Genomic DNA, 26,873 nt, shown 5'->3' on the forward strand with positions numbered 1-26,873 from the left:
TCTTTAGTGACCCACTGCAACTGGAAATCGTAATGTCTCTGGGATAAAAGCCCAGGGCCACAAAATCAGGACTTTCCTGCTAGACTCTCCCCCGAGCTCCAGAACTGGAATATACCTGTCCAAACGCTAGAATTCCACTTATTCGTTCGTATGAGACCTCAGCATCTACCGCAGGCAACATTCAAGCACGCCTGAAATGGAAACGCATTTATTGACACGGCGATAAAATCTGCATTTATTAAAAAAAGAAAACCATTTGCTGTTGCCGTTTCTCCATGCCTCGGTAAGCCATTTTCCCCGCATCTTCATTTCGACAGGTATGTACATCTTCGGACTTGAAGCGAAACCTATGGAGAGCCATTTTTCTGCAAGGGGGTGATCCTATCGAAATCTATGAAATAGCCACGTGCAGCTGAAAAAATGGGAGATGTGAACTGCAAAAAAAAAAATACAGTCGACAGGTGGGGGGGGGGGAAGGAAGAGAGTTTAACAGACTTCACAACAAAAGAAAAATAATCTTGACAGATACAATTAGTTTACCAAGAACAGCCACTGACTAGATTTAAGTGTATAGAAATGCTGGTGTGTAGGAAATACTGAGAAATCTCCCCTTCTGACACATTGCTACGGTCTACCTTATTTCACAAGTTGCGCGGGGTACTAAAACAAGCGCACAAATGCTACCTTTTGTGTGTGTGCGTTTCGATGACGGGACAACTAGACAGATCACAATTTGCTTGTACACGTCCTCTTTGTGGGCGAAGCAGAAAGGAGAGAATGCGATCTGTACTCACAAGAAACCGGGAGCAAACGGGTGTTGGAAACACCCTCCCCAAATGTCCCGGAGAATGCAGTGGGGAACGAGAAATTCAGTGCTCCCTCGAGTAACACAATTTCTGTAGCCGTCTAAAAGCCAACCAGTTATTTGAGAAAAAACCAAACTGAATTCAAGAATGACAAGTCAGTAAAGCTCACCTACAAATCGCTCTGCGGTTAAAGAAAACCGCTCATCCCGTTGGAGAAGCAAATCCCGGATTAGACTTCGGAAAATTATTGCCGAATAGAGCAAAAAAAAAAAATATATATATATATATACCAGGCCGGATGAACGATCAAGTCCACGTCAATATTAAGGAGCTTCATACAGCGTTAGAAGGTTCTAGAAGTTTCAAGCATCGTTCCTAGGAGGCCAAATGGTAGGTTACGAGATTGAAAAGATTGCGGCTTTGGACTTGACAAGAGAAAATCCATTTGGAACTCACAGGTACACGTATGGAGACTTGAGGAGGACAGGCAGGCAGTCTGGGCTGACTTAGCCAAGGCTCAGAGGATACCGACGAGGAAGGGGACTGCAGGAAGTATTACACCGAGCCCTTTTCTCCAGCCATCTCCTGAAATTTTGGGTGTTGCTCCAAGCAAACCACAAAATAAAAAAGAGATTGCCACGGTTCTGGCCCACTATGGTACATGGTTGCTCCACCTTTTTGAGGCCACACTGTATGCTCCTGTATCCTTAGAGGTGGCATTATGGACACGGATATGAGAGACTTGACAAGTTCCTCATGGGCAAGCACAGGGAATGACGCTGTTGAAATGGAAAAAAAAAACAGCAATGGGGCTTTTCCAATGCAAAAATTGCTTCCTGTGTATAGAAATGCATAGAAATCCTGTGAATGGAACCTTTAGTGTTTTCTCCTCTCGGTGTTCCCAAGTTGAGGAAAACCCTTCCAAAGGACTTCTCCTTCTCTCCTCTGTCTCTCCTTATTACTATTGCCCAGGCTAAAAAGGAGTTACCAGCATCCAAGGGAGGATTCAAAATGGATGTTTCACTAAACCATCCAAAATTCCCTCCATCTGCTCATCAAACTTTAAGGATTGGTGTAAACTAGGGAGGAATCAAACTAAGCTGAATTCTCCAGTCATTATAGCTCTTCTCGCCACAAAAAAAAGAGGTTTCCGCAGCTCCGGATCATGGGCGAGGCAACAGAGACGGGCAAGCGCCCAAACTGCATTTAAACTGGGTGGTTTTGGTTTCTGGGCATCCACAGAGAAAACGGAATCTGCCTTTCCAGAAAGAACTCGGCATTCACTCCGATTAGATCAGGGGTAGTCAAACTGCAGGCCTCCAAATGTCCATGGACTACAATTCCCATGAGCCCCTGCCAGCATTCGCGAATGCTGGCAGGGGCTCATGGGAATTGTAGTCCATCGACATCTGGAGGGCCGCAGTTTGACTACCCCTGGATTAGATAATATGCATCGGCAACCGTCCATGCTACACGGCTGCCACTGATTCGCAAAAAGGGCCACTGCCTTTTGACGAACTGGCCCCGTGGTTTCTTCCCCCTACGCTTCTCTGCCTAGGCCCAGGGGTAGTCAAACTGTGGGCCTCCAGATGTCCATGGACTACAATTCCCATAAGCCCCTGGGAATTGTAGTCCATGGACATCTGGAGGCCCGCAGTTTGACTACCCCGGTACACCTTTGGACAAGGGTCACTAAACGGAGGGACCAAACAAATTTTCGGATGGCAGATAACCCAAGCGAAAGCCTCAGCCGCTTCTTGTTTTTGAACCTCACGTGGCCTTGCCCGGACACGCATCGAATGGGAATTCTCCTAAAAAGGGTCGAAAGATATGAGAAGGAATCACGTCGATGCTTTAAGGGGTTTTGTATTTTCTCTAAGCTGATGTCATCGATGATTTTAAAAACAAAACAAAACCCAAAAGCTGAATTGGGCATTCGGCATACACCGAATCTGACTCTGGTGCGAGCTGCTAATCTTGTGCTTTTCTCTGAGCACTGGGAAGAGGCCCGGCTTCTCGGGTCGAACGCTGCTGTACGGCCACTTGTTTCCTCTGAGGGTGCCGCTCAACGCCGGTCCTGACATCTGCCGTTGGCTAAAAAACACCCAGCCGAGAGATCCAGATGTCTGGGGAGGGGTTAGGGTTTTTTTCCTGGGACTTCCCCCCACCCCCTCCACCAAATGAGACCATTTGAGGCTAGCCTGCCGTGCCCCCACCCACGGAAGTTCAGCTGCAGGACGACGACCGGAGCACACGAACCAAGGGAAGGGGGATCGGAGAGAAACGCTATCACGGTTTTAAAAAAGGACACGGCAGCCACGTTCCCCGGCCGGCTTCCCACCATGCAAGCGAGGGGCGTACATCCGCCAAGCCCTACTGACTGTTCCGTTGTCCCGCCTGACCCTCGCGTTTCGTGACAACTTTATTTCTCTCGGTAATAAAGCAGGTAATATTTCAGCGGGTCGGGCAAGGGCAGGCAGAGCACCCTCTCTCTGAGCATGTTTACGGGAGGGTCGGGCTTCAGTTCGGGGGCAGCCTTCTCTGCCTCCTCCCGGCTCTCCTCCTCCAGCTCCTCGCAGTTGTTGTCGTCGGAAGGGTTGGAGATCCGGCTGGCGATGACCTCTTTGTCCAAGAAGACAATGGTTTCCATGCGGCGGCGGCGGACGCGCCTTCGCTTGAACCGCGGCGGGTTCCGGAGCCCGTTTCCGTTCCGGCCGGCTGCCTCGTGGTGGATCAGCTTCTTAATGGCGCTACGGATGGCGATCCGCACCAGGTCTTGGAGGCTGCGGACCATCACCGGCGCTGAAAAAGGAGAAGATGGGAGAGGGAGGCGGGATTGTGGCAGGCACAGTAGTTTTGATTTGAAAAGCTAGGTCAGGGGTAGTCAAACTGTGGCCCTCCAGATGTCCATGGACTACAATTCCCAGGAGCCCCCTGCCAGCGAATGCTGGCAGGGGGCTCATGGGAATTGTAGTTCATGGACATCTGGAGGGCCGCAGTTTGACTACCCCTGAGCTAGGTCTTTAGGTTGGGAGTCTCCAATGCAGTGACCGTGACCCCCCGTGGCACCTGCCACCCCCTTGCCGGGTGCCTACCAGATATTTTTAGAAAGTGGGAGGACCTAAACCAAAAAAGGAACACAACCCAACCTTTACAAGTGGGAGCTCAGAAGTTGAGCTGTACAATAAAATATTATAAAGATAGTCATTATTTATTGTGGTGCACAATTTAAAAAGAGAATAAAAACGACATTAAAACTATACAGCAGTGGTCCCCAACCTGCGGCCCGCGGCCCGGTGCTGGGCCGCGAAGGCCATGGCGCCGGGCCGCGGCTCCCTCTCCCCCCCCCCGCAGTAAGAAACGTCCCAGGCCGCAAGCTTGCAGCCCGGGAAGCTTCTTACTGCAGGAGGGCGGGGAGAGGGAATCAGGGCCGCGGCCGAAATCGTGCATGGCCGAAAGTGCCGCGCATGCGCGATTTCGGCCACGCATAACGATTTTGGCCGCGCATGCATGATGTGCGGGCGTGGCCGCGCATGCACGGCATGCGCAGGCGGGCAGTTGCCCTGCCGGTCCCCAGCCTCGAAAAGGTTGGGGACCACTGCTATACAGAACTAACTGCACATAAGACCAAGCGCATTTCGACCCTCCTGGGTCTTCCTCAGTGGTCAGAATTATAACAATACACGCTATATACAAAGTCTGAGCTAATTATAAAGTGACGCTGAGTGGGATCTGTAGATTATAGCTCCAACCAATGTGTAATTTTTTTTTGACTTTTTGGAGACCACCTCCTACGGCATACGTGTAGGCTCACCACTCTTCGCTATCCTATAATTCTGTGCTGAGAGTGTATTTCATGTAACACACAACAAGGCATAAAGACCAAGGCCTTCTCCTGATGTTGCTTCCTGATATTCAGAGGCCGACTGCCTCTGAATATGGAGGTTCCAATTCGTCACCATGGCTGGTAGCCGTGGACAGCCATGTTGTACGTTGACTCGTTCCATGTATCCCCTATGATGTTGTATGTAAACCGCCCTGAGCCATACGGAAGGGCGGTATAGAAATCAAATCAAATCAATCAAATCAAATAGGTTTCTTTTATCTTGCTATTTTTAGGATTTATTGCTGTAAGCCACCTTGCAAATTGTTTTAAAAACGAAAGCAAGAGGTGGAAATAGTTTATTTTGATTAAACTGAAAGAACAATATCCACTGTCTATTTAAAGGGTGCCAACCGGTTTGTGGCATTCTTAATAACAGGAACCCCTCCCCCCCCCCAGTTAGTAGAGGCTGCAGGCCGCTGGCTGGGATTGGCGAGTCTCTGAACTGTGCACCTGGCCAGTCACAGAACCGTGACAACGATCAATCAGAGAAACGCTATTTACAGTAGAGGCAAACTTACGCAAATGGACCAGTTTTGTTTTCCCTGTATCTGCATGGTTGGGCTGGATCAGTGGAGCAAAGGAAACGGCCAGAATTTTCTTGGTCTCCCAAGCAGAAGGACCAGTTCGTGTGATCTTAGTCAGCTGTGTTGGAACATAAAAGCTCAAAATGAAACCATGCAAGTTATGCCAGTCAACCGAGATTATCGGCCCTGAAAACAGAAAGCTGTTTTAGTCTCTTTCAGGGGTTTCTCAATGGTAAAAAAAGTTGAGAAAGGCTGATCTATAGGAATGCACTCTAATATCCGTCTAAACATCCAGAAGAAGTTCCTGACAGTGAGAATGGTTTCTCAGTGCAACAGGCTTCCTCGGTTCTCCATATTTGGACATTTGAATAGCCATCTGATGGAGAGGCTGATTCTGTGTAGATACCAGGGGGAGGCAGGTTACTGTAGACGAGCAACAGGGATGTGAGTGTCCTGCATAAAGCAGGGGGTTGGACTAGATGACCCAAGAGGTCCCTTTCAACTCTATGATTCTGGATGGATGTAAACGGATTTGCAGAATCAAGCGTAATTCAGACATGATCCATTTTTTTGACCCTATTTGATACCTTGCAGTATCCCAGACAAGGCATCCAAAGGCATTTCTACCCACAGTTATCCATACTCAGCTGCATCCTTCCTCTCAAGCCTCTTTTTTCAAAATCCCCCAAATCAACAACAAACGAAAAGAGAAAAATCAGCTGGCTGTCAAGTGCTAAAAGAACTCACGACAAAACTTCTGTAGAAAGGAAGCTTTAATGGAAGTTTACTCTAGTCACTATAACTTGAGAAGTTAAATCTGCCCAACAATAGGATTGCAAGCCTTTTTCAATCCAATTCTCCCGCCCAGAAGGAAACCGCTGGGCAGAACTTCAGTTGGCAGGATTTGGAATACGGTAACCTGCTGCAGCCAAATTTTTCTGCATGCTTTTTCAATCATTTTGTGTAAAGAACCAGCATGGTGCTGTGGTTACGAGTGGTGGACTCTGTGCTTGCAAAGCTGTTCTCTCAGAGCTCTCTCAGCCCCACCTATCTCGCAAGGAGTCTGTTGTGGGGAGAGGAAAGGGAAGGTGACTGTAAGGCGCTCTGAGACTCCTTCGAGTAGAAAAAAGTGGAGCTGCTCTTCTAAAGGTGTTACTTGACCCAGATGACAAATGAAGGTCTCTGAGGTATGTCATGGCATTCCTAGTTTATCCTAAGCTAAATCCATACAACGTGGTGAGATATGAGAACGTAAGCGCGCCACTGGACAAGACCAATAGTTCACCTAATTCATCAGTGTCTGTCTGTCCTTTGCATCCTAATTATGTTGGCTTCTCACTGTAATTTGCTCATCCTTCGCTGGTGGATCTTGTCCAGCACAAGCAGATCAGGGTTTGAGCCTGTGAGTCTTCTTGACTCTCCCCATCTTTTGTTTTCTCCTGAAATTACTATCTGGGAGGGGAGAGTCCCTGCGAGCTTTGTAGCTAGGCCGTGATGCGAACCCATTTCTCCCAAGACCCACTCCAACATCTGAAGAATGACTTATTTAAATCGCTTGAACGCTGCCTTTCTTCCCAGCAGGGACCCAAAGCTCACATCACTGTGTTTTATCTTCTCAGCAACCTCGTGACATCGCCCTGAGCTGGTCTCGGAAGGGCGGTTTAGAAACAGAATAAATTATAATAACAACAACAACAACAACTCTGGCTTTTGGTTGCAAGAGTAGCCCCGTGAGAATCCCAGAATGAAATCCCAGGCCAGAGACTTGTCCCCCCACAAACCTTTTCCTCCAAGGGCATGACCAGGATACCACCAACTTTCAGCAAGCTCTTCATGTAGTCCTCGTGCTCCTTCTGGACGCCGGCCCCGCAGTACACGCGGTCGTACTGGGTGCATTCCGGGGAGAGCTCCAAGCAGTTGCCGGAGACGAAGGAAGGCTCGCAGAACTCGAACCTGAGGACGGCGAAGGATGGCTGTGATCAAAACTTCGACATGCATAAAATGGGTCCGAGAGGCGAGGCACGGAACCCTGACCTTTGGCCCAGGCAAGCGTGCACATGAGGGTCACATTGTATGGACAACACCCCCCCCCCTTTCCCATATGCTAAACCAAAGGACAATGGGCAATTTCATTTTATTGTAATCCACCTGAGTCTGGGGAGATCGGATGGAATATAAATTCAACCAGGGCCAACCCTGCTTTGCTTCCGAGATCGGGCCTGTTCAGGGTGGTACAAGGGATATTTGCTAACATCCCTTTCGAAAACAGGTTACGTCTTTCAGATCTAAGTGTCCCCGGCACTATTCAACGCATTTTAATTGACTGTTCTTTGTACACGGCCCCTTATTTCCAAATGGTCCATTTCTGGCGACTTCTATTGAGGTGAATGTCACTTTTCTTATGGGTGATTTTTAAAAATCTACTGTTCTTAAATCAAAAGCTACAGGGGTGTTATGATTATTTAACTTAGCTTCCTCTGTTCTCAACCCAGTTTTATGCCGATAGTGTTGTGTGCCTGTGATATAAATTTAAATAATATATAAATAATAAATATGAATAATAATTATCTGTAGTAAGTAGGCAAGTTCTTAAAGAAATGGGAATACCAGAGCATCTTATCTGTCTCTTGAGAAATCTATATGCAGGTCAAGAAGCAACAGTGAGAACTGGGCATGGAATCACTGATTGGTTCAAAATTGAGAAAGGAGTTCGGCAAGGTTGTATACTGTCGCCTTGCCTATTTAACTTGTATGCAGAGCACATCATGAGAAAGGTTTAGATGAGTCACAAATTGGGATCAAGATTGCAGGGAGAAATATCAACAACCTCAGCTATGCAGAATGGCAGAATGTGAAGAGGAACTAAAAAGCCTGTTGATGTGGGTGAAGGAGGAGAGTGCAAAAGTTGGCTTGAAACTCAACGTCAAGAAAACAAAGATCATGGCATCCGGCCCTCTCAATTCCTGGCAAATAGATGGGGAAGAAATGGAGGTAGTGACAGATTTTATTTTCCTGAGCTCCAAGATCACTGCAGATGGGAACTGCAGCAAAGAAATTAAAAGACGCTCCTGGGGAGGAAAGCTATGGCAAATCTAGACAGCATCCTAAAAAGCAGAGACATCACCCTGCCAACTAAAGTGCGTCTAGTCAAGGCTATGGTATTCCCAGTTGCAATGTATGGCTGTGAAAGTTGGGCCATAAGGTAGGTTGAGCGTCAAAGAATTGAGGCTTTTGAACTCTGGTGCTGGAGAAGACTCTTGCGAGTCCCTTGGACTGCAAGGCGAGCAAACCAGTCAGTCCTAGAGATCAGCCCTGACTGCTCTTTAGAAGGTCAGATAATGAAGATGAAACTCAAATACCATCTCATGACAAGGAAGGAGTCACTGGAGAAGACCCTCCTGCTGGGAGCGATTGAGGGCAAAAGAAGAAGGGGACAACAGAGAATGAGGTGGCTGGATGGAGTCACTGAACCAGTAGGTGCAAGCTTAAATAGACTCCGGGGATTGGTAGAGGACAGGAAGGCCTGAAGGATCTTTATCCATGGGGTCGCGATGTGTCGGACACAACGTCACACCTAACAACAATAACAACAAATCAGTAGAGCGGTTTCTCAGTGGAACAGGCTTCCACGGGAGGTGGTGGGTTCTCCATCTTTGGGAATGTTTAAACAGAGGCTGGAGAGCCTTCTGACGGAGAGGCTGATTCTGTGAAAGCTCAAGGGGGTGGCAGGTGACAGTGGATGAGCGAGAGGGTTGTGAGTGTCCTGCATAGTGCAGGGGGCTTGGACTAGATGACCCAGGAGGTCCCTTCCAACTCTATGATTCTATGATCTACTGTCCTGTGCCTTAAGGGCTTTTGGACACAGTCCGGCCTCCTGGGGCAGCAGAGAACGAGTCTTCAGTTAATGCAAAGCTGCTTCTCAATTCAGGCACTGCCGGAGTGTCACATTCGCAAGAGTAAAAATAGCAGCAACTGTCTCACATGAGCTAGACGGCCACATCAGAGCACATGGGCGGGAGGAGGGAATCCTTAATTCCTCTTTGCCTTTTTGTGGCTTCTCTGCTGCTGCTGAGTGTGACAACCAGGAATTACCATCCCAGAGGATGGAAGTCAGACACGCCCCCCTCCAATCTTACTTGTCAAAGCTGTCGCTCGTTCGGATGAAGAAGTCCAGTTTTTGCTTGGCGTATTCTATGACGTCCGAGTGGAGCTCCACGCCGTGGTTGATCCCAAAAGGACCTGTGGGTTTGAGAAAAGGACGGAAAAGTTGTCGAGGGCAACTGGAGGAAGGGCCGGTGGACTGCAAAACGCTTTCCCCTCCAACCCCAGCCTGGCAGGAACGACGGAAAAGTTTGTTAGGGCTAATCCTGCGTTGAGCAGAGGGTTGGACTAGATGGCCTGTATGGCCCCTTCCAACTCTATGATTCTATGATTCTATGGTTTGAAGACTGAAGCTTTTGGTTAAAATGCAGACAGAGGACAGCCCTCGAGGGGCAGTGCTTCTGTTGACTAGCTGGATCGGATGTGAAGACAAAATGAAAAACGGTATCGCGTTAAAGGTGCGGACAAATCCACTGTGCAAAAGCAGTGTGTGCGGACATGATCTTGGGGTCCCTGTGGACTGTAAACTAAATATGAGATGTCGTCTTGGGCTGCATCAACAGAGGCATCATGTCAAAATCACTAGATGATGAAGACGTCCTGCTCTATACTAATTGGTCAGACCCTACCTGGGGCCCTGTGGGCCGTTCTGGAGGCCTCACTTCAAAAAGGATGTGGGCAAAATTGAGAGGAGGGCAGAGGAGAGCAACGAGGATGAACTGGGCCCTGGGGACCAAGCCCTGTGAGGAGAGACTTGGGCCTGTTCAGCCTGGAGAAGATCATATTGAGGAGCATGATTGCTGTGCAATTACCTGCAAGGTTGCCCCTTGGAGGAGAGCAAGGAGCAGTTCATGTTGGCGGCAGAGGAAAGGACCTGCACTAATGGATTTAAACTACATTGTGGAATTGTATCAACTAGATATCAAGAAAGCATTTTTATTTTGTATTTATTTGATTGATTTTTAGCCTGCAAATGCAAATGCGGGGAGGGGCTCATGGGAATTGTAGTCCATGGACATCTGGAGGGCCGCAGTTTGACTGCCCCTGCTCTAGAGACTCATGGTGGCTTACAATATTCTGAGTAGTTCATCAGTGGAAGGGGCTGCCTAAGGAGGTGGGGAGCTCCCCCTCACTGGCCGTCTTCAAGCAGCGGCTGGACAGATCCTTCTCCTGGATGCTTGAGGCTGATCCTGCACTGAGCAGGGGGTGGGACTAGATGGTCTGTATGGCCCCTTCCCACTCTAGGATTCTGGGAGTCTAGTTCAGCAGTGGAAGGGGCTGCCTAAGGAGGTGGGGAGCTCCCCCTCACTGGCGGTCTTCAAGCAGCGGCTGGACAGATCCTTCTCCTGGATGCTTGAGGCTGATCCTACCCTGAGCAGGGGGTGGGACTAGATGGCCTCATGGCCCCTTCCCACGCTAGGATTTTATGCAAAGCTACAGCTGGGCAGAAGAGGGCAGGAGGCAGGAGTAGCTACTGGTAAGAAAGTCAAGAGGAGAGAGAAGGAAATCTGAAAGCGATGCAACCACAGAAGTACGTTAAGGCATGCCTGAACCCCATCTAGAAGTGGTTCACAGTTCCAGAGCAGCAGGAAACATACTCTGATTCTTTTTGCTCCTACCGATGATCACCAGTGTTTCAAAGCAAGTGCAATGATACCCTTTCACCTTGAGCTGGTGAATAGCGGTTCTCTTCCTTTCTGCAGAGAAAAGCTGGTTTTTTATATCCGCTTCTCATTACCCAAAGCAGCTTACAAACACCCTTCCCTTCCTCTCTGCACAATAGACACCTTGTGAGGTAAGTGGGGCTGAGAGAGCTCAGAGAACTGGTCTAAGGGTCTGGTCTGGGTCACCCAGCTGGCTGCATGTGGAGGAGGAGTGGAGAATCAAACGTGGTTCTCCAGACTAGAGTCCGCTGCTCTTGAACCCCTACACCACGCGAGCTCTCCACACATACCTCTAGGCCTGCATGCGAAGAGGCTTCATGCCGAATTCTGTCCCAGATGAAGGACGTTTCCTTAAGGCACAAGATGACAAAGCAGCCAGTGCCCACTGATCATTAAGAAGGACTGGTTTCTATATCCTTCTATTCTCTACCAAAAGGAGTCTCAAGGTGGCTGACACTCGTCTTCCCTTCCTCTCCCCACAACAGGCACCCTGTGAGGGAGGTGGGGCTGAGAGAGCTCTGTGAGAACAGCACTGTGATGAATCCAAGGTCACCCAGCTGGCTGCATGTGGTGGAGGAGCGGGGAATCAAACCCAACTTACCAATTAGGAGCCCCCACTCTTAGCATTTGCCCCAAACTCTATGATTTAACCACAGGGTTTCGGGTGAATGCTACTATGTCATGCAACAAGAGGAAGGCACTTCCGGGTCATGCCAGAAGTTATATCATTTGCCTAGGGCAAGGATTCCCAGCCAGGGATCCACAGACCCCAGGGGGTCTTCAGGAGCTCCAGAGCGGGTCTGCGGCCTTTCCCATCCTGTCTTAATGAATTGGCTACACCCCCCATCTGGAGGGCTCAGTGAGTAGGCCGTGGGTGTAAAAATCAAAGGGGGGGGGAGTCGGTTGTGGAGTGGTAATGGGGGGAGGTCTGGGCTGCCTTCTTAGCTCCTGTTCTTCTTTTGGCCATTGTACTAGCGGTAAAGGCGGGGGGAGGGAGCTAAGGGAGGGTGAGGTTGAAGGGTTATGTCACATCCTGGGATGTGGCTGGGAGGTGTTACCAGATGAGATCACTTCCAGGTGACCTCGAGGCCTGAAGATTTATTTCAGCAGCTGCTCCATGGTCAAAAGGTTGAAAAAGGCTGCCCCAGGGGATACTGAACCCCCCCCCTTGCTGAGGAATTTCCTCCCACCACCCAGCTGTGTGACCCTTGGCAACAGCGGCAGGCAGAAAGATTCCTGCTATAGTGGGAAATCTGGGAAGCCCAGAAGATGCTGAACAGGAGCCCCACCACTTACACCCACATGAGAAGTTCAACCTGCTAGGCTAGGAGAAGGACGATTTACCCAGGATGAGCCCCACCATGGAGCTCAAGTAGCCCGTGCCGCTGCCCAGGTTCAAGAAGGAAAGCCCCGGCTGCAGATCCAAGGCCTCCATGACTTCGGAGTAAATGCACGGAGCGGAGAGGTGAATGTTCCCGTGTTTCCACGCCAAGTCTTTGTACGCGTTGTCCTTAAACTCCTCCAGGTAGTAGTCCGCTCGGTCGACGGCCCGGAAGGCCTGCTCCACCAGCTCCGTCCGGATGTACTGGGCCTCCTTCAGGTTGTCGATGAGCTCGTCGTTGTCCTCGCCCGCACTCACGGCACCTCCCATCGCCCGTCTGCGCTTGACGGTCTCAGAGATCAGTTCTGGGGAGCAGGAGGAGGGAAGCGAAAGACAAGCCATGTGACTCCACTGATCAAGCTGCTCAATGGAAAAGTCTGGAAGAAGGCAACTTCACCGGACACATTGGACATGTGAGCAGAGACCGCCAACACTCCCCCCCCCCACTTTCCAATAATTTTCCAGAGAGCTTTGGCCCTTGGAGAAGGGAGTCTTCCCTTTCAAACAGGGCACACAGTCATTAGTGCGATGAAACAGGCCTTTGATACGCCGGCCCATCTCGACAAGTCCTTGCCAGGGCATTGTTAGAGGCCCTTCTGGACATGGAAGCCCAGATTCCTGTTGGCAGTTTTAGATGGCTTTCCTCTCCCCTCTCCAAAAACAGAAGCACGCTCTGGTTCTGCCGGCATTCAAAGCAGAGAAAGCAAGATGCCTCTCAGCAGGGCTGCATGGGGTAGCTTAAAAAATATCTTACATAGTCTTGAGGAAGAGGGCTTGCACTCGAAAGCTCACGAAGAAGAGTTGGTTTTTATATGATGCTTTTATATACCCAAAGGAGTCTCAAACCGGTTTACATTCGCCTTCCCTTTCCTCTCCCCACAACAGACACCCTGTGAGGGAGGGGGAGGCTGAGAGAGCCCTGAGATTACTGAAGAAGAAGAAGAAGAGTTGGTTCTTATGTGCCACTTTTCTCTACCTGAAGGAATCTCAGAGCAGCTTACAATTGCCTTCCCTTTCCTCTCCCCACAACAGACACCCTGTGAGGGAGGTGAGGCTGACAGAGCTCTGATATTACTGAAGAAGACGACAAGTTGGTTCTTAGATGTTGTTTTTCTCTCCCCACAACAGACACCCTGTGAGGGAGGTGGGGCTGAGAGAGCCCTGATATCACTGCTCAGTCAGAACAGCTATCAGGGCTGTGATTACCCCAAAGTCAGCCAGCTGGCTGCATGTGGGGATGCACAGAATCAAACCCGGCTCGCCAGATTAGAAGTCTGCACTCCTAACCACTACACCAAAGGTGTGCTAGTCTAACACAAGGCTGCCAAAGTGCCAATGTAAGTCCATGTGCTGTTTCACCTGGAGTGTACTGTCACTGGCAGACTCACAAATTTGATAGGTGGACTATCCTTGGACGGCACTGGAACTTTCAAAGGCTCAGTCACAACGGGCAAGAATTTAATTTGTAATGCCAAACCTTTTCCGCACAGCCTGTCAGCATACCATTCGGAGGGGTGGGGGTGAGGGAAAGTACAATGTGATTTTTCATTTACGGTAGTTTTGCTCTTCTGGCGAGAGCTGCAAGAAGCCGCCGACTCAGCATTTGCTTGGAGCGTAGAACATTCGGCTACGGCGTTATTGCATGCCATCAGCAGAAAAAGAAAACAAAGAGATTCAATATATATTGACGACCAAAACCAGAAGCAACTGCAAGATCTCCAGCGAGATGCAGCCAATCATGGCCATCCCAGAATAATCCATGTGTGGAAACGAGAGGCCAACCGGCGAATGGGCAAAATCCAAGACTGCCCATGCACTGCCTTCTCTGCTGTGGCCCCTGCCTTGTGAAATGTCCTGCTCAAGGAGGTCAGACAGGCTCCCACTCTCCTAATTTCCCCCCAAAATATGCAAAACTGAGAGGGCCAAACAATTCAAGAGGCAGCCTGGTGTAGTGGTTAAAGAGCAGTAGCTTCTACACTGGTGAAAAGGGTTTGATTCCCCACTCTTCTTCCACATGCAGCCAGCTGGGTGACCTTGGGTCAATCACAGTTCTCTCAGAACTCTCTCAGCCTCACCTACCTCACAGGGCGTCTGTAGTGGGGAGAGAAAGGTAAGCTGCTTTGAGACTCCTTCGGGTAGTAAAAAGTGGAGTATAAAAAAACCTCTTTTTCTTCTTCATTGGAGTTTTGCTAAATAACTTTGCTAAATGACTAGGGACTGTGGCTTATACTATTGTGTATAGTTTGCTAAGACTCGGATTCTGCTATGAAATTTTGTTATCAGTTAACGTGTCATCCTTGTATCAGCCATGAAGTTAATGGGCAGTAGGTTCAGGGCAGACAAAGGAAACACTACTTTACACTGATTCAAGTGGGTAGCTGGGCTGGTCTGATGTAGCAGAACGAAATTTGAGTCCAGTGGCACCTTTAAGACCAATAAAGCTTTATTCAAGATGTAAGCTTTCATGTACATGCACATTTGTGTCAAAAAATCTTTGTTATTCGTATAGTTGTGACAGGACTCATACTTTACACAGAGTGATGAAAATGTGGAATCCGCTATCAGAGGATGCACTGATGGTTACAGGAATAAACAGCTTTAAAAGGGAGTTAGGTAGATTAATGGAGGATAAGTCTATCAATGGCTATTCGCCACAATGAGTGAGGGGAACCTCCACACTTACAGGAACTAAGCCAGGAGGCAACCTCTCGGGAAGGCCTCAGCCTCTCTGCCCTGCTGTTGACCTTCCAGAGGAACTGGCTGGCCCCTGTGTGAGACAAGATACTGGACTAGATGGACCCCTGGTCTGGTCCAGCAGGGCTCTTCTGAGGTTCTTAGGAAGGCCTCGGCCTCTCTGCCCTGTGGTTGGCCCTCCTGAGGAACTGGCTGGCCCCTGTGTGAGAGAGGATGCTGGACTGGATGGACCCCTGGTCTGACCCAGCAGGGCTCTTCTGATGTTCTCATCAAAGCCTCAACCTCTCTGCCCTGTTGTGGGCCCTCCAGAGGAACTGTTTGGCCACTGTGTTAGGCAGGATGCCAGACAAGGTGGACACACACATGCACATGCACATATGGTTGTATCACTAGATAAATGCTTAACCAATTTTTTAAAATCTATTAAAAATTAATTAACTCCCATCCAATCAAGAAACCCTTCCAGGGCCGTCAAGAAACCCCCAGGGTTTCACGAAACCCTGACTGAGAAAGCAGGTTTAAAGGGTTGGACCAGGATCTGGAAGAACCAAGTTCAAATCCCCTTGGAGGCTTGCTGGGTGACTTTGGGCCAGCTGCACACTCTCAGCCTAACCTACCTCACAGGGCTGTTGTGAGGATAAAGTTGAGGAGAGGCGAACGATATAAGCCGCTTTGGGTTCCCACTGGGAAGAATGGGGTCATGTAAATAAAGAAAGCAACAAAAAAATTATTTACTCATTCTGGGATGTGTATTCTGCCCTAACTTTGGGAACTCGAGGCAGCTAATGAACCTACATCCCTTACATTGCCCGCCGTGGCTTTTAAACGATGAAAAGAGATTGTACCCCCTGTAATCCCTCTTCTAAACCATTTATAAATATGTTGAACAACACAGGCCCAGGACAGATCCCTGGGGCACTCCCCTTCTCCAAAAGGATGCTGAACCATTTACAAGAACCCTTTAGGTACAATCTGTCAACCAGTTATCGATCCACCTGAGTGGTTTCTCAGTGGAACAGGCTTCCTCGGGAGGTGGTCGGCTCTCCATCTTTGGAGATTGTTAAACAGAGGCTGGAGAGCCATCTGACGGAGAGGCTGATTCTGTGAAGGCTCAAGGGGGTGGCAGGTGACAGTGGATGAGCAAGAGGGTTGTGAGTGTCCTGCATAGTCCAGGGGGTTGGACTAGATGACCCAGCAGGTCCCTTCCACCGCTATGATTCTCTGATTCTATGAAACTAGGTTGACAAAGAACACGCTGGTTAGATACAATCAAAATGGACACTGGCCGGAACATCGTACAACTAAAAGAAGCAAGAGTGTCCAACAATGTGCGGGGGGTTGGACTAGATGACCCAGGAGGTCCCTTCCAACTCTATGATTCTATGATTTCATGCCTAAGCCACCAGAAACAAACAGAAGCAAACAGAAACTCTAACTACCCTGAACACGACCGAAGCATCAATGTATTCCTTTCTGGCGCTCTTCTCCACTTCTTTAATACAACTAAGTCGTGCCCTTAAAAAGAAATCACAAGAAGAGCTTCAACCACTACATTTTGTTAGAGTGTCCCCCCCCCCCCATTCTTTAGAAAACGACCGGAGACTAAGAGCTTGCATCAAGCAGTTATGGATGCAAGCCGCCTGCCCTCTGACCTGGCCGCAATCCCGTGACAGGGTTATTAACATGCCTTCGGCGTGTTCTGTCGAGCCACTTACAAGAGATAATTGGTTTGTGGCCAGCTCGGGGCACGCTTCCTGAAAAGAGGGTCTCCTGCCTGACAGCACCCTAACAGACAAGGCTGCCCAAGGCACGAGAGGGTGCCGGTACGTATGAATAGCCGTCTTCCCCCAGCACAGAGAAGTTGAGTTCTCGTTCTGCAGCCAAGGCCTGCTGCCGCCAACCTAGTTCACAACAGCATTACAGACAACCACCAAAAGATTTGTGTGACCCATTTCTCTCCCCCCAGCACTACAATGCCAGCTTTTGGCAGCTTTCCTGGGCCTTGTGCAGCTACACGGAGCCAAAACATTGCTGGAAGGATCCCAAGACAAAACACTCAGTGGTACCGAAAAGAGCTAGAGTCAATGAATTGGAACACGCGCTCCCGGATACCTGCAGGAGGCTATCGTCGAGAAAGGGGACAGATTTGGGGTTTAAAGACCGGTTCAAGATTAAGGGGAAGAAAATGCCCCGATTAAAAATGCACCAAGGAAACAGCGGCGTTTCACGAGGCACAGAAGGAAAGGGAGAAGTTTGGCAAGTGGAGAGGAAAACAGCCCAAAATCTCCGCAAGCTGTTCTGAGGACCGCTAATTGATTGGCTCCAGCCCCCCTGAAAAATTTCGCCTGGTTTTGGAGGCACCGTGAAATTATAATCAAATGTCAAAAGGTTTTGACTGTCGGGTGTTAAGTGCTGTCAAGCTGCTTCTGATTTCCGGCAGCCGTACAAATGAATGTCCTCCAAAGCAGCGTACAGTGAACGGTGTTACTTAGGCCTTGCAAACGGAGGGCCGCGGCTTCCTTGACTGAAGCAATCCATCCCATTACTTATTTATTATATTTATATTCCTCCCTCCCCGAAGTCTCGGGATGGTTCACATGAAACAAAAACGATACGGATAACTTAGCTTAACAATAATACTGTGATAACAGCAAGCAATATAGTAGAACAGCAGAATAATATGGAGAATATTACATTAACGCATGCCGATGGCCCAGTGGTTTGAGCGGAATTGTAGTGGGTGCCCTAGGAGGGAGGCTCCAGGGGAGGGCCCTTGGGAAGTGGTAGTTCAGATCGACCCCAACCAAATGCCTGGCGGAAGAGCTCCCTTTTGCAGGCCCTGCGGAACTGGTCAAGTTCCATCAGGGCCCTGATCCCCTCCGGGAGCTCCTTCCACCAGGTGGCGGTCAGGATGGAGAAAGCTCTGGCCCTGGTTGAGGTCAAGCGAGCTTCCTTAGGGTCAGGGATCACCAGAAAGTTGGAAGTGCTGGAGCATAAGTCTCTGGGGGGGGGGGGGGGGGAGGTCTCTGACTTTTCCTGTTGCCTCCAACTTTCTCTAGCATTATTGTCTTTTCCAGTTAGTTTGTTTATTATGTTTGTATACCGCCCTCCCCTAAGGCTCAGGGCAGTTCACAGAGAACATAACAGAACAATACATCAAACTCACAGATTATAATGAATGGAAGTGAACAGTGATAACAGTAAACAGAGAAATAACATTCTAACATAGTGAACAATCTAACAGGCCCAGGGTTGGTCTGATCTGTCGCATGGGTTCAAGGGAGGGAGGTTATGGGCCCAGTAGATGTTATTTAGTTTCGGTCGACCTCAACTAAATGCCTGCCGGAAAAGCTCCCTTTCGCAGGCCCTGTGGAACTGTTTTAGTTCCTTTAGGGCCCTGATCTCCTCTGGGAGCTTGTTCCACCAGGTGGGGGCTAGGATCAAGAAGGCTCCAGCCCTGGTTGAGTGACTCTTATCTTCTCATAATGTGACCAAAGTATAGCCTCAGTTTAGTCATTTTAGCTTCTAAGGAGAGTTCAGGTTGAATTACATCTAGAAAGCATTGAGTTTTCAAGTTTCTGTTGAGATTTATCACGGGAGCCTATGAAGCTGCCTTATGCTGAGTCAGACCCCTGGTGAAGTATCGCTTGTCCCTGGCAGGCAGCAGCTCTCCATTTCTCATGCAGAAAAAAAGGTCTCTGTTGCCATCTGCTGCGTGAGATCCTTGAGCTTCAGTTTGTTATCTGAGGCCTTCTGCATGGAAAGCATGTACTCCACCACAGACCCACAGGTCCCCCCAAATTTACATCTCTCTTTGGGATTTGTGTACCCACCATGCAACTGTTCATGTTTGGTTGCAATGCTATGCCAGAGCTCTATACAGGTGAATGCTGAATGGTACCGACTAAGAAGAAGAAGAAGAGTTGGTTCTTATATGCCGCTTTTCTCTACCCGAAGGAGTCTCAAAGTGGCTTACAGTCGCCTTCCCTTTCCTCTCCCCACAACAGACACCCTGTGAGGTGGGTGAGGCTGAGAGAGCCCTGAGATTACTGAAGAAGAAGAAGAGTTGGTTCTTATATGCCGCTTTTCCCTACCCGAAGGAGGCTCAAAGCGGCTTACAGTCGCCTTCCCTTTTGTCGTGGTTCGGTCCTTGGTGGCTTGGGAACGGGACCGAACCCCGCCATCAGAGGCGCCCGCGATCACGGAGGTAGGGCATGGTGATCATAGGCAGGCCGGCAGCTGGGCGCCCCACCCGATCGTTGAGGTGGCAATGGCCGCTAAAGAACCTCAATGTCCCCCTCCACCTTTTGACAAGGGCCCGGAGATGGCCCTTTGTTCCAGGAAAATGGGCCATCAGGAACCCCGGAAAACGTGCATGAGTCATGATTGTATCAGCATGTTCCCTCCACAAGTACTGGGTGGGGCAATACAGCCTAAGGAGGTGGGTTTTGTATAAAAGGGAGCTTCCACCTGGAGTTCGGTGGAAGCTCTTACTCCATACCAGCGGACTCCACGTTGCTGAAATAAAGCTTGTTCCTGTTGTATCGTTCACCAGGCCTGGCGTGACGTTTTCTTCAAAGGGGCACCCTGTTTTTTCAGTTAGCAAGCGGGTTCCCGACACCTTTCCTCTCCCCACAACAGACACCCTGTGAGGGAGGGGAGGCTGAGAGAGCCCTGAGATTACTGAAGAAGAAGAAGAGTTGGTTCTTATATGCAGCTTTTCCCTACCCGAAGGAGGCTCAAAGCGGCTTACAGTCCCCTTCCCTTTCCTCTCCCCACAACAGACACCCTGTGGGGTGGGTGAGGCTGAGAGAGCCCTGATATTCCTGCTCGGTCAGAACAGTTTTATCAGAGGTGTGGCGAGCCCAAGGTCACCCAGCTGTTTGCATGTGGGGGAGTGCAGAATCGAACCCGGAAGTCCGCACTCCTAACCACTACACCAAGCTGGCTCTCTAAGTTACCATTCCCTCCTCCATTCAATCAGAGAACCTGAACATGACTCTTCCAACAGTTCCACCTGTACAATATGTTTAGCAACGGAGTTCTCTTGGATTTATCTGATTAATTCTGATAGTATAAAACAATGCGGGCGTGAGCATGGTTCTTTGAGCAGGACCAGACAACCAGCAGAAACTTTTTCCCTTTTTATTGAGATACTAGCTGCAAAGCCCGTTCCTAAGAACAAACTTTGAAAGCCCCCACCCCAGCCCTCCGTGGCCCACCGGTGCCACAGCTGCTTCCCTAGGGCCCACAAATTGCTCTTGCCACCCAAGGGAAGGGAACCTTGCCCCCCCCCCCCCCGCGCCAGAGGCACCACGGCCACTTCCCTGGGGCCTGCAGAGCACTCTCGCCGCCTCGTGCTTTGCGGGCCACAGGGAAGGGAATCGTCCCCCGCTGCGAGCGGGCAAGGAGGGAGGATGGGAGGGGGAAAGGGAGGGCCAATCAGGGCGCGGCCAGCGAACAGTCTCCACCCTCAGGCCTGTTTCACAAATATATAAAGAGGAACAATGAATAAGGATAAGAAGTTAGCTTCTTCAGAAACGTAGAGCGAAACAGAAGCGTGAAAAAGTTAGCCCTACAGCTAATGTGAAAATAAATGTGAAAGTGATCCAAGTGCCTAGTGCTGCTTTTTAGCAAGTAGGTTTTAAAACCAAACTGGTTTTCAGAGGTTTGTCCCACTGCTTTTAAGAGAAGGAGGGCTGGTTTTTACCACCCTGCTTTTCATTGCTCAAAGGAGTTCCAAAGCAGCTTACAAATACTTTTGCCTTTCTCTCCCCACAACGGACACTTGTGAGGTAGGTGGGGCGGAGAGAGCTCTAACAACATTGCTCTGCAAGAACAGTCCTAAGAGAACTGTGACTAGCCCAAGGTCACCCAGCTGGCTGCATGTGGAGGAATGGTTCTCCAAATTAGAGTCTGTCACTTTTAACCATGACACCACACTGGCGATCAAATTTAGGGATACTCAAGAAGCTTATGGCATCCATCAAAAAACTGCACCTATTTTTCTGAGACTTCCATCCAGAGAAATCTGATTTGCTTGTCAAAAAAACTGCATATTTACAGGGAAATATCTGTTTTTATCTCTAAATTTGGTCTACTATAATGTGATATTATTTAGATAACTGATGGGTTCATAACTGATAAGAGATAAGCAACATGAGTGCCTATAAACTAGTATAATCATGTGATATTATCTAGCTGACTGGTTCTTAACCAAACAAGAGATAAACACTACAGGAGCTAATTTGCAGGCATACAGGAGATACATCTGGTCAAGCAAGATGGGAAGGCCAATCTCAATTTTTAGACTCTATTAAAAGCAATTAATCTACCTTTTTTCTGTATGGTTCGGCTAACTGTCCAAGATGGGCTGATCCTGCGTTGAGCAGGAGGTTGAACTAGATGGCCTGTGTGGCCCCTTCCAACTCTATGATTCTATGAAACACAGACATCATAGACAATGGAAAAGCTCTCGAGCTCTTGACTAGTTTGCAAATGCAGCAATAGTGATATCACAGGTACCATTACACGAACATTTGTGAAGCAGAATCATAGAATCCTAGAGTTGGAAGGGGCCATGCAGGCAGACATTAATAAATAGGGTAGCCACAAGCTATTTGACAGCACCTAACACATGACTTGCTTATAGCTTTCCCTCTCTGTATTTGCTCACTCAGAGACTCATTCCAGGAGTCAACTGAAGATGTTTCTCATTTCTCCCAGGATTTGTGTCATGCTTAAATTATGCTACTGTGCATACTTTCATTTGATGGAATTTCATACTGGGGATCTGTAATTTAATGATATTGTTTTAGTGTATTTTTTAATGATGATATAGTCAATCACCTTGTGAATAATAGCGCCATCAAAGGAGCTGTTTTATTGCAAAGGAATTTCAGAAACTGATTGGAATGGAAGACTGCTGAATTACATCATTCAGGACAATGGAACCCCCAGGGCTTAACAGAGATACTGGGTTGCTGTCTCACTACAAGAACAAATGAACCTACCACCAACCGGAGCCCAAAGGCCCTCCCACCATTAACTGCACCCACAAAAGAACAAAACCCACAGTATAGCAAAACTGAATCAAATATTCATTGTTGAATGTCAAACTGGCTCAGCAATATCAAGATGTCCTCTACTACATTTTGTTATGAGTTCTCACTGTTGTTAATTGTTTTCGCTGTTAAAAAGTTATGTATTCAAATCAAAGTGTTATACTGCACTACATTATGAATGTTTCAACGTAAACCGCCCTGAGTCACAAGGGAGGGCAGAATATAAATATAACTACAAATATGCTAAGTCACTCAGTCCTCACATACTCAGCATTAAACTTTGTTGGTCTTAAAGCTGCCACTGGACTCAAATGTTCTTCTATCTTAAGCAAGTCTACAGAATCTTACTCAGCTCTGATCAATGGGACTTACTCCTGGAAAACTGCACTTAGGACTGCAGGTAAGAGTAGGATATAAATATTTACAGGTGGGATACTAAGCGAGAGTGAGGTCTTGTTCCCTTATAATGGATAATGGATGTGGCAACAAGAAACTTCAGTACCCCCTGCATGTACGTTACATTGGTGGTGGAATGACTTCAGAAGAAGAGAGCTGATGGGGACTAAGCCTCAAAATGACATATAAAGGAGGGGGAAGGACAATTATTATTATTATTCTTAATAATAATAATAATAACTTTTATAGACCATTGCATTTATAACTTTTATATCCCTTGACTAAACAGTGCTCCTACTACAATGGAGAAGGAGCAGGCGGAAGATAAAGGGGAGCCCAGCCAATTCTGACCATGGGGTACCTTGAGGTATCCTTGAATACCAAACAAAGGTCCCCAACACCTTTGAGCCCTTAGCTACCTTTGGAATTCTGACACAGGGTACTGGGTACAACCACAAAATAGCCACTGTGGGAGGAAGAACCAGCTGCAGCCACTGAGAAAACCCACTGGGGGGGAACAAGAGGACTAAATATTTAAAATATTCCGGGGAAGAAGAGTCAATAACCGATGCTGTAGGGGCAGCTGCCTGCACAGTCAATGGGATCTCCAATGGGCAATCAGAAGCCGTACAGGGCAGAGGCCCACTTTGCCCCACCCACTTTCCAAAAATACCTGGCTGCCACAGGAGAGGTGTTGGCGAGTGTCACGGCGCCCCAGGGACCCTGATGCAGATGGCACAATCGCTGGAAAGAGGGAAAGTGAAGACCTGTTAAGGAAAAATAATACAAGATAAGAAACAACTGCACTAGTGGAAGACAGGGAGAAAGGGGCAAATACCAGGGAGAGGAATCAGGGACGGAGCAGAGGGCATTGTCATGGCCAAAGGGAGAAGGGGAAAAGGTTACAGGAAATAAGAGCAGCCATCTTGCAGTAGACCAGATCAAGGTGAGTTGTTATGTTAGTCTGCCCGTAGCAGTAAAAACAGCAAGAGTCTGGGAGCTCCTTAAAGACTAACAAGATTTGTGGCAGGGGAGGAACTTTTGTGGGTCACTGCTCACAGGGTAGATGGACTCACAATCTAGCTGCATCTGATGAAGACAGCCGTGAGTCACGAAAGCTCCTCCCCTGCCACAAATCTTGTTAGTCTTTAAGGTGCTCCTGAATTCTTCCTCTTCTCAACTGCAGCAGACCAGGCCATCTAGTTCCACAGTTAACGTGTTTTTAACTGCTCAAATGTTTTTATGTTTTCCACCTTGGGGTCCCTGACAGTGTAGAAAGAAGGTATTTACAGTGGATGAGTGAGAGGGTTGTGTGCGTCCTGCATAGTGCAGGGTAGTCAACCTGTGGTCCTCCAGATGTTCATGGACTACAATTCCCATGAGCCCCTGCCAGTATTTGGAGGACCACAGGTTGACTATCCCTAGATTAGATGAGACAGGAGGTCCCTTCCAACCCTATGATTCGAAAAATTTTAAAATAAATACCCTGTTTCACATAACAACCAACACCCACAAAACCAGTAAAAAAGGCAAGGAAGCTAAAGTCTCCTTGCATCCCCCCACCTCGGTGCAGGCAATTCAAGTTATACTGCCTCAGAACATGGAAGTTCAATTCTCCCACAGCTACTAGCCACTAATGGACCACATTAATCTGTTTAATTCCCTTTTAAAGTTAGCTAAGCTAGTGGCTCTTGCGTTGTTTGATGGCAGTTTAGACCCACAACACTTTGGTGTGGTGGTTAAGAGCAGTGGTGAACCAAGGTTTGATTCCCTGCTCCTGCACATGCAGCTAGCTGGGTGACCTTGGGCTGGTCACAGTAATCTTAGAGCCGTTCTCACACAGCAGTTCTCTCAGAGCTCTCTCACAGGGTATCTGCTGTGGGGAGAGGAAGGGAAGGCAATTGTAAGCCGCTTTGAGACCCCTTCAGGCAGTGAAAAGTGGGGTATAAACACCAATCTTCTACTCAAAGTGAAGAATATTTCACTTTGTCTGTTCTGTGTTTTAAATATACATATATTAAATGTTAAGGAACTTCTTTGTGGAAAAGGGAAAGTATTAGATCTGGAAGAAATCCTTGCAGCAGTTGCAAGACGGACATTACTGCTGGGGAGGGGGCAGTAACATGCTGTGTTGCTCATAAATGTGGAAATTGAGGACAACAGAGAAGGCCCCATCACAACAGAGCACTAGGAACTACTGGGGGACCCTATTACCTGCCCCTTCCTGGAGGTGCGTGATCCCATCAACAGGTAAAAAACACTTTGGGGATTATACAAAGGGACTGTGACAGTTTCTGCTGCCAAAGTTAAAAATGGGGAATGAATCCAGAGAGAGTGTGAATATGGGTGGAACCACTGCATGATTTTGGGGGCCACAAAGTGATAACTGCAAGAGTCAGGAAGGATTCCATAGCTGGGAGGAGAAGAGAAGTTTTGCATTCATTGCTTGGGGGGGGGGAGTTTGGTCTCATGGTAGAGGAATTGTGTGGGTTGCCAACTTCCAGGCGGTGGCTGCAGATTTAAGATAACCACTGATCTCTATACCTTGAACAAAAATTGCTGCTTTCCTCTATTTTGCTGTTTTGCAGAGAGGACTCCACATGACTGTACCTCACTGGGGCTGCAGACCTCCTGGCAGGGCATGGAGATCTCTCAGAATTAAAAATGATCCCCAGGCCACAGAGGTCAGTTGCCCTGGAGAAAATGGCTGCTTTGAAGGATGGATTGTATGGCATTATACTCTACTGAGGGCTCTTACTTCCCCAAACCATGCACCCTCTAATCCCCAGGAACTTCCCAACCTGGAGCGGGCAGCCCTACACCCCACTGAAGTCCCTGTCCTCTGCAGGCTCTATCTAGGGATGCCAGCCTCCAGGTGGGACCTGGGGATCCCCTGGAATTGCAGTGCCTCTCCAGACTTCAGCTCCCCTGGATAAAATGGATGCTTGGAAGGGTGGACTTTCTGGTATTGCACCCCGCTGAGGTCACGGGTCCTCCCCAGGCTCTACCTAAGGATGCCAGCCTCCAGGTGGGACCTGGGGTCCCCAGGAATTGCAGCACCTCTCCAGATGAGGGAGGTGGACTTTCTGGCATTGTACCCCATTGTGGTCCTTGAATCTCCAGCAACCTGGAGCTGGCAACCTGACCCCCCCCATCCCTTCCCAGTGCCCAGGATGGACGTGTCCTCCCCGATCTGCACCTCCAAATCTCCAGACGCCTCCCACCCCACAGTGACCCTACTCACTGCCCGGAGCCTGGAAAGTGGGAGGGTGATTGCAGGAGGGGGGGGACAAGACTGACCACTGCAGGGGCAAAGGAGGCAGATTAGGAAAAGCAGGTGAAGTTTTGCACCCAGAACCCCAGACTCCCCCGCCCCCCGGGGGTGCCCCACTTTTCCAGGGGGAGGGGCTCCCTGCACCCCCCAGGGCAGAAAAAACGGGGGGGGAAGCAAAATGTAGCTTTGCTAATGGGGGGGCAAAGACAGGCCAAGAGAGGGGGGGGCAATTATGACGCGAAGGGGTGGAGCTTGGAGGGGCGGGGCTTCCCCTTCAGAATTGACAGGGGAGGCTGAAAAAAAGGGGGGGTCTCTCTCGGGGGGGGTGAGAAGGGAAGCCGGGGCGCCCCTACCTGTCCTCGTCCTTCCTCCTCTTCCTCCTCTTCCTCCTTCTCCTCCCCTCCCCCGCCGCGTCCCACAGCTGTAAACACTCACCCAGCTGGAGAAACTCCCCCCTCAGGGCAGCGCCACTGCGCACGCGCGGCGGAGGCCAAGCGCACGACGCTGGAGGAGGAGGGAGGGGTGCCCGCGCGCGTGCGCACGACGGGGGGGAGGTTGGGGGTAAGGGAGGATGTACCATTCTGGCAGGAAGGGGGGCGAAACAAGAGCTGGGGGGGAGGGAGCCGGAGCCGGCAGCGGCGGAAGGTACCATTGAGTAGAAAGGGAGGGGGGGAGAGAAGAGAAAGGCGTTTAGGAGTGAAAAAAGGCCGTCGCTTTTTTTCTCCTCTTTTTGTTGTTGTGGCCAAAGCTGTGCACAAGCAGGGTTCTTTTTTTTTTGGGGGGGGGGGCTGGGGAGGTTAACCCCCCTCCCCAGATTGAATAAGAAAAGAAAAATAAATAAAAGAGAAAAGCTACTCAATGAAAACCTATTAGCGATGATAGCAAAATAACAGCAAAAGAGTTTAAGGGTAAGGAAGAAAGCGAAAAAGAACTAAATAAGAAGCTTCAGGAAGGTTCTGGAATGCATGGCACCCCCACCCCACTTTTAAAAATATCCGTTGGTCCGGAACAGGATGGCCAGACTGGATCTCCAGAGGCCCATGGACTACAATACCCATGAGGCCCTGCCAGCATGGTATCATG

General features: G+C 49.0%; 1 protein-coding gene across 3 annotated transcripts; it reads right to left on the reverse strand.

The window, feature by feature from the left end:
* Nucleotides 1–192: 192 nt before the first annotated feature.
* On the reverse strand, nucleotides 193–26,349 carry PCMTD2 (protein-L-isoaspartate (D-aspartate) O-methyltransferase domain containing 2). Of its 3 annotated transcripts, none has more exons than XM_077335852.1 (7): nucleotides 26,226–26,349; nucleotides 23,190–23,283; nucleotides 12,326–12,667; nucleotides 9,353–9,455; nucleotides 6,998–7,169; nucleotides 5,211–5,334; nucleotides 193–3,608 (listed from the first exon to the last, which is right to left on the reverse strand). In XM_077335852.1, exons 3-7 carry the CDS (start codon nucleotides 12,630–12,632, stop codon nucleotides 3,229–3,231), a joined length of 1,086 nt encoding a protein of 361 aa, XP_077191967.1. In that variant the 5' UTR covers nucleotides 12,633–12,667; nucleotides 23,190–23,283; nucleotides 26,226–26,349; the 3' UTR covers nucleotides 193–3,228. The 3 variants fall into 3 exon arrangements, with proteins under 3 accessions (XP_077191967.1, XP_077191968.1, XP_077191969.1); XM_077335853.1 differs by having other exon boundaries at nucleotides 26,144–26,260; XM_077335854.1 differs by having other exon boundaries at nucleotides 23,190–23,260; nucleotides 26,226–26,244.
* Between the last annotated feature and the right edge of the window lie 524 nt (nucleotides 26,350–26,873).

This window comes from Paroedura picta, chromosome 4 (assembly GCF_049243985.1).
Source record: "Paroedura picta isolate Pp20150507F chromosome 4, Ppicta_v3.0, whole genome shotgun sequence".
Taxonomy (NCBI): Eukaryota; Metazoa; Chordata; class Lepidosauria; order Squamata; family Gekkonidae; genus Paroedura; species Paroedura picta.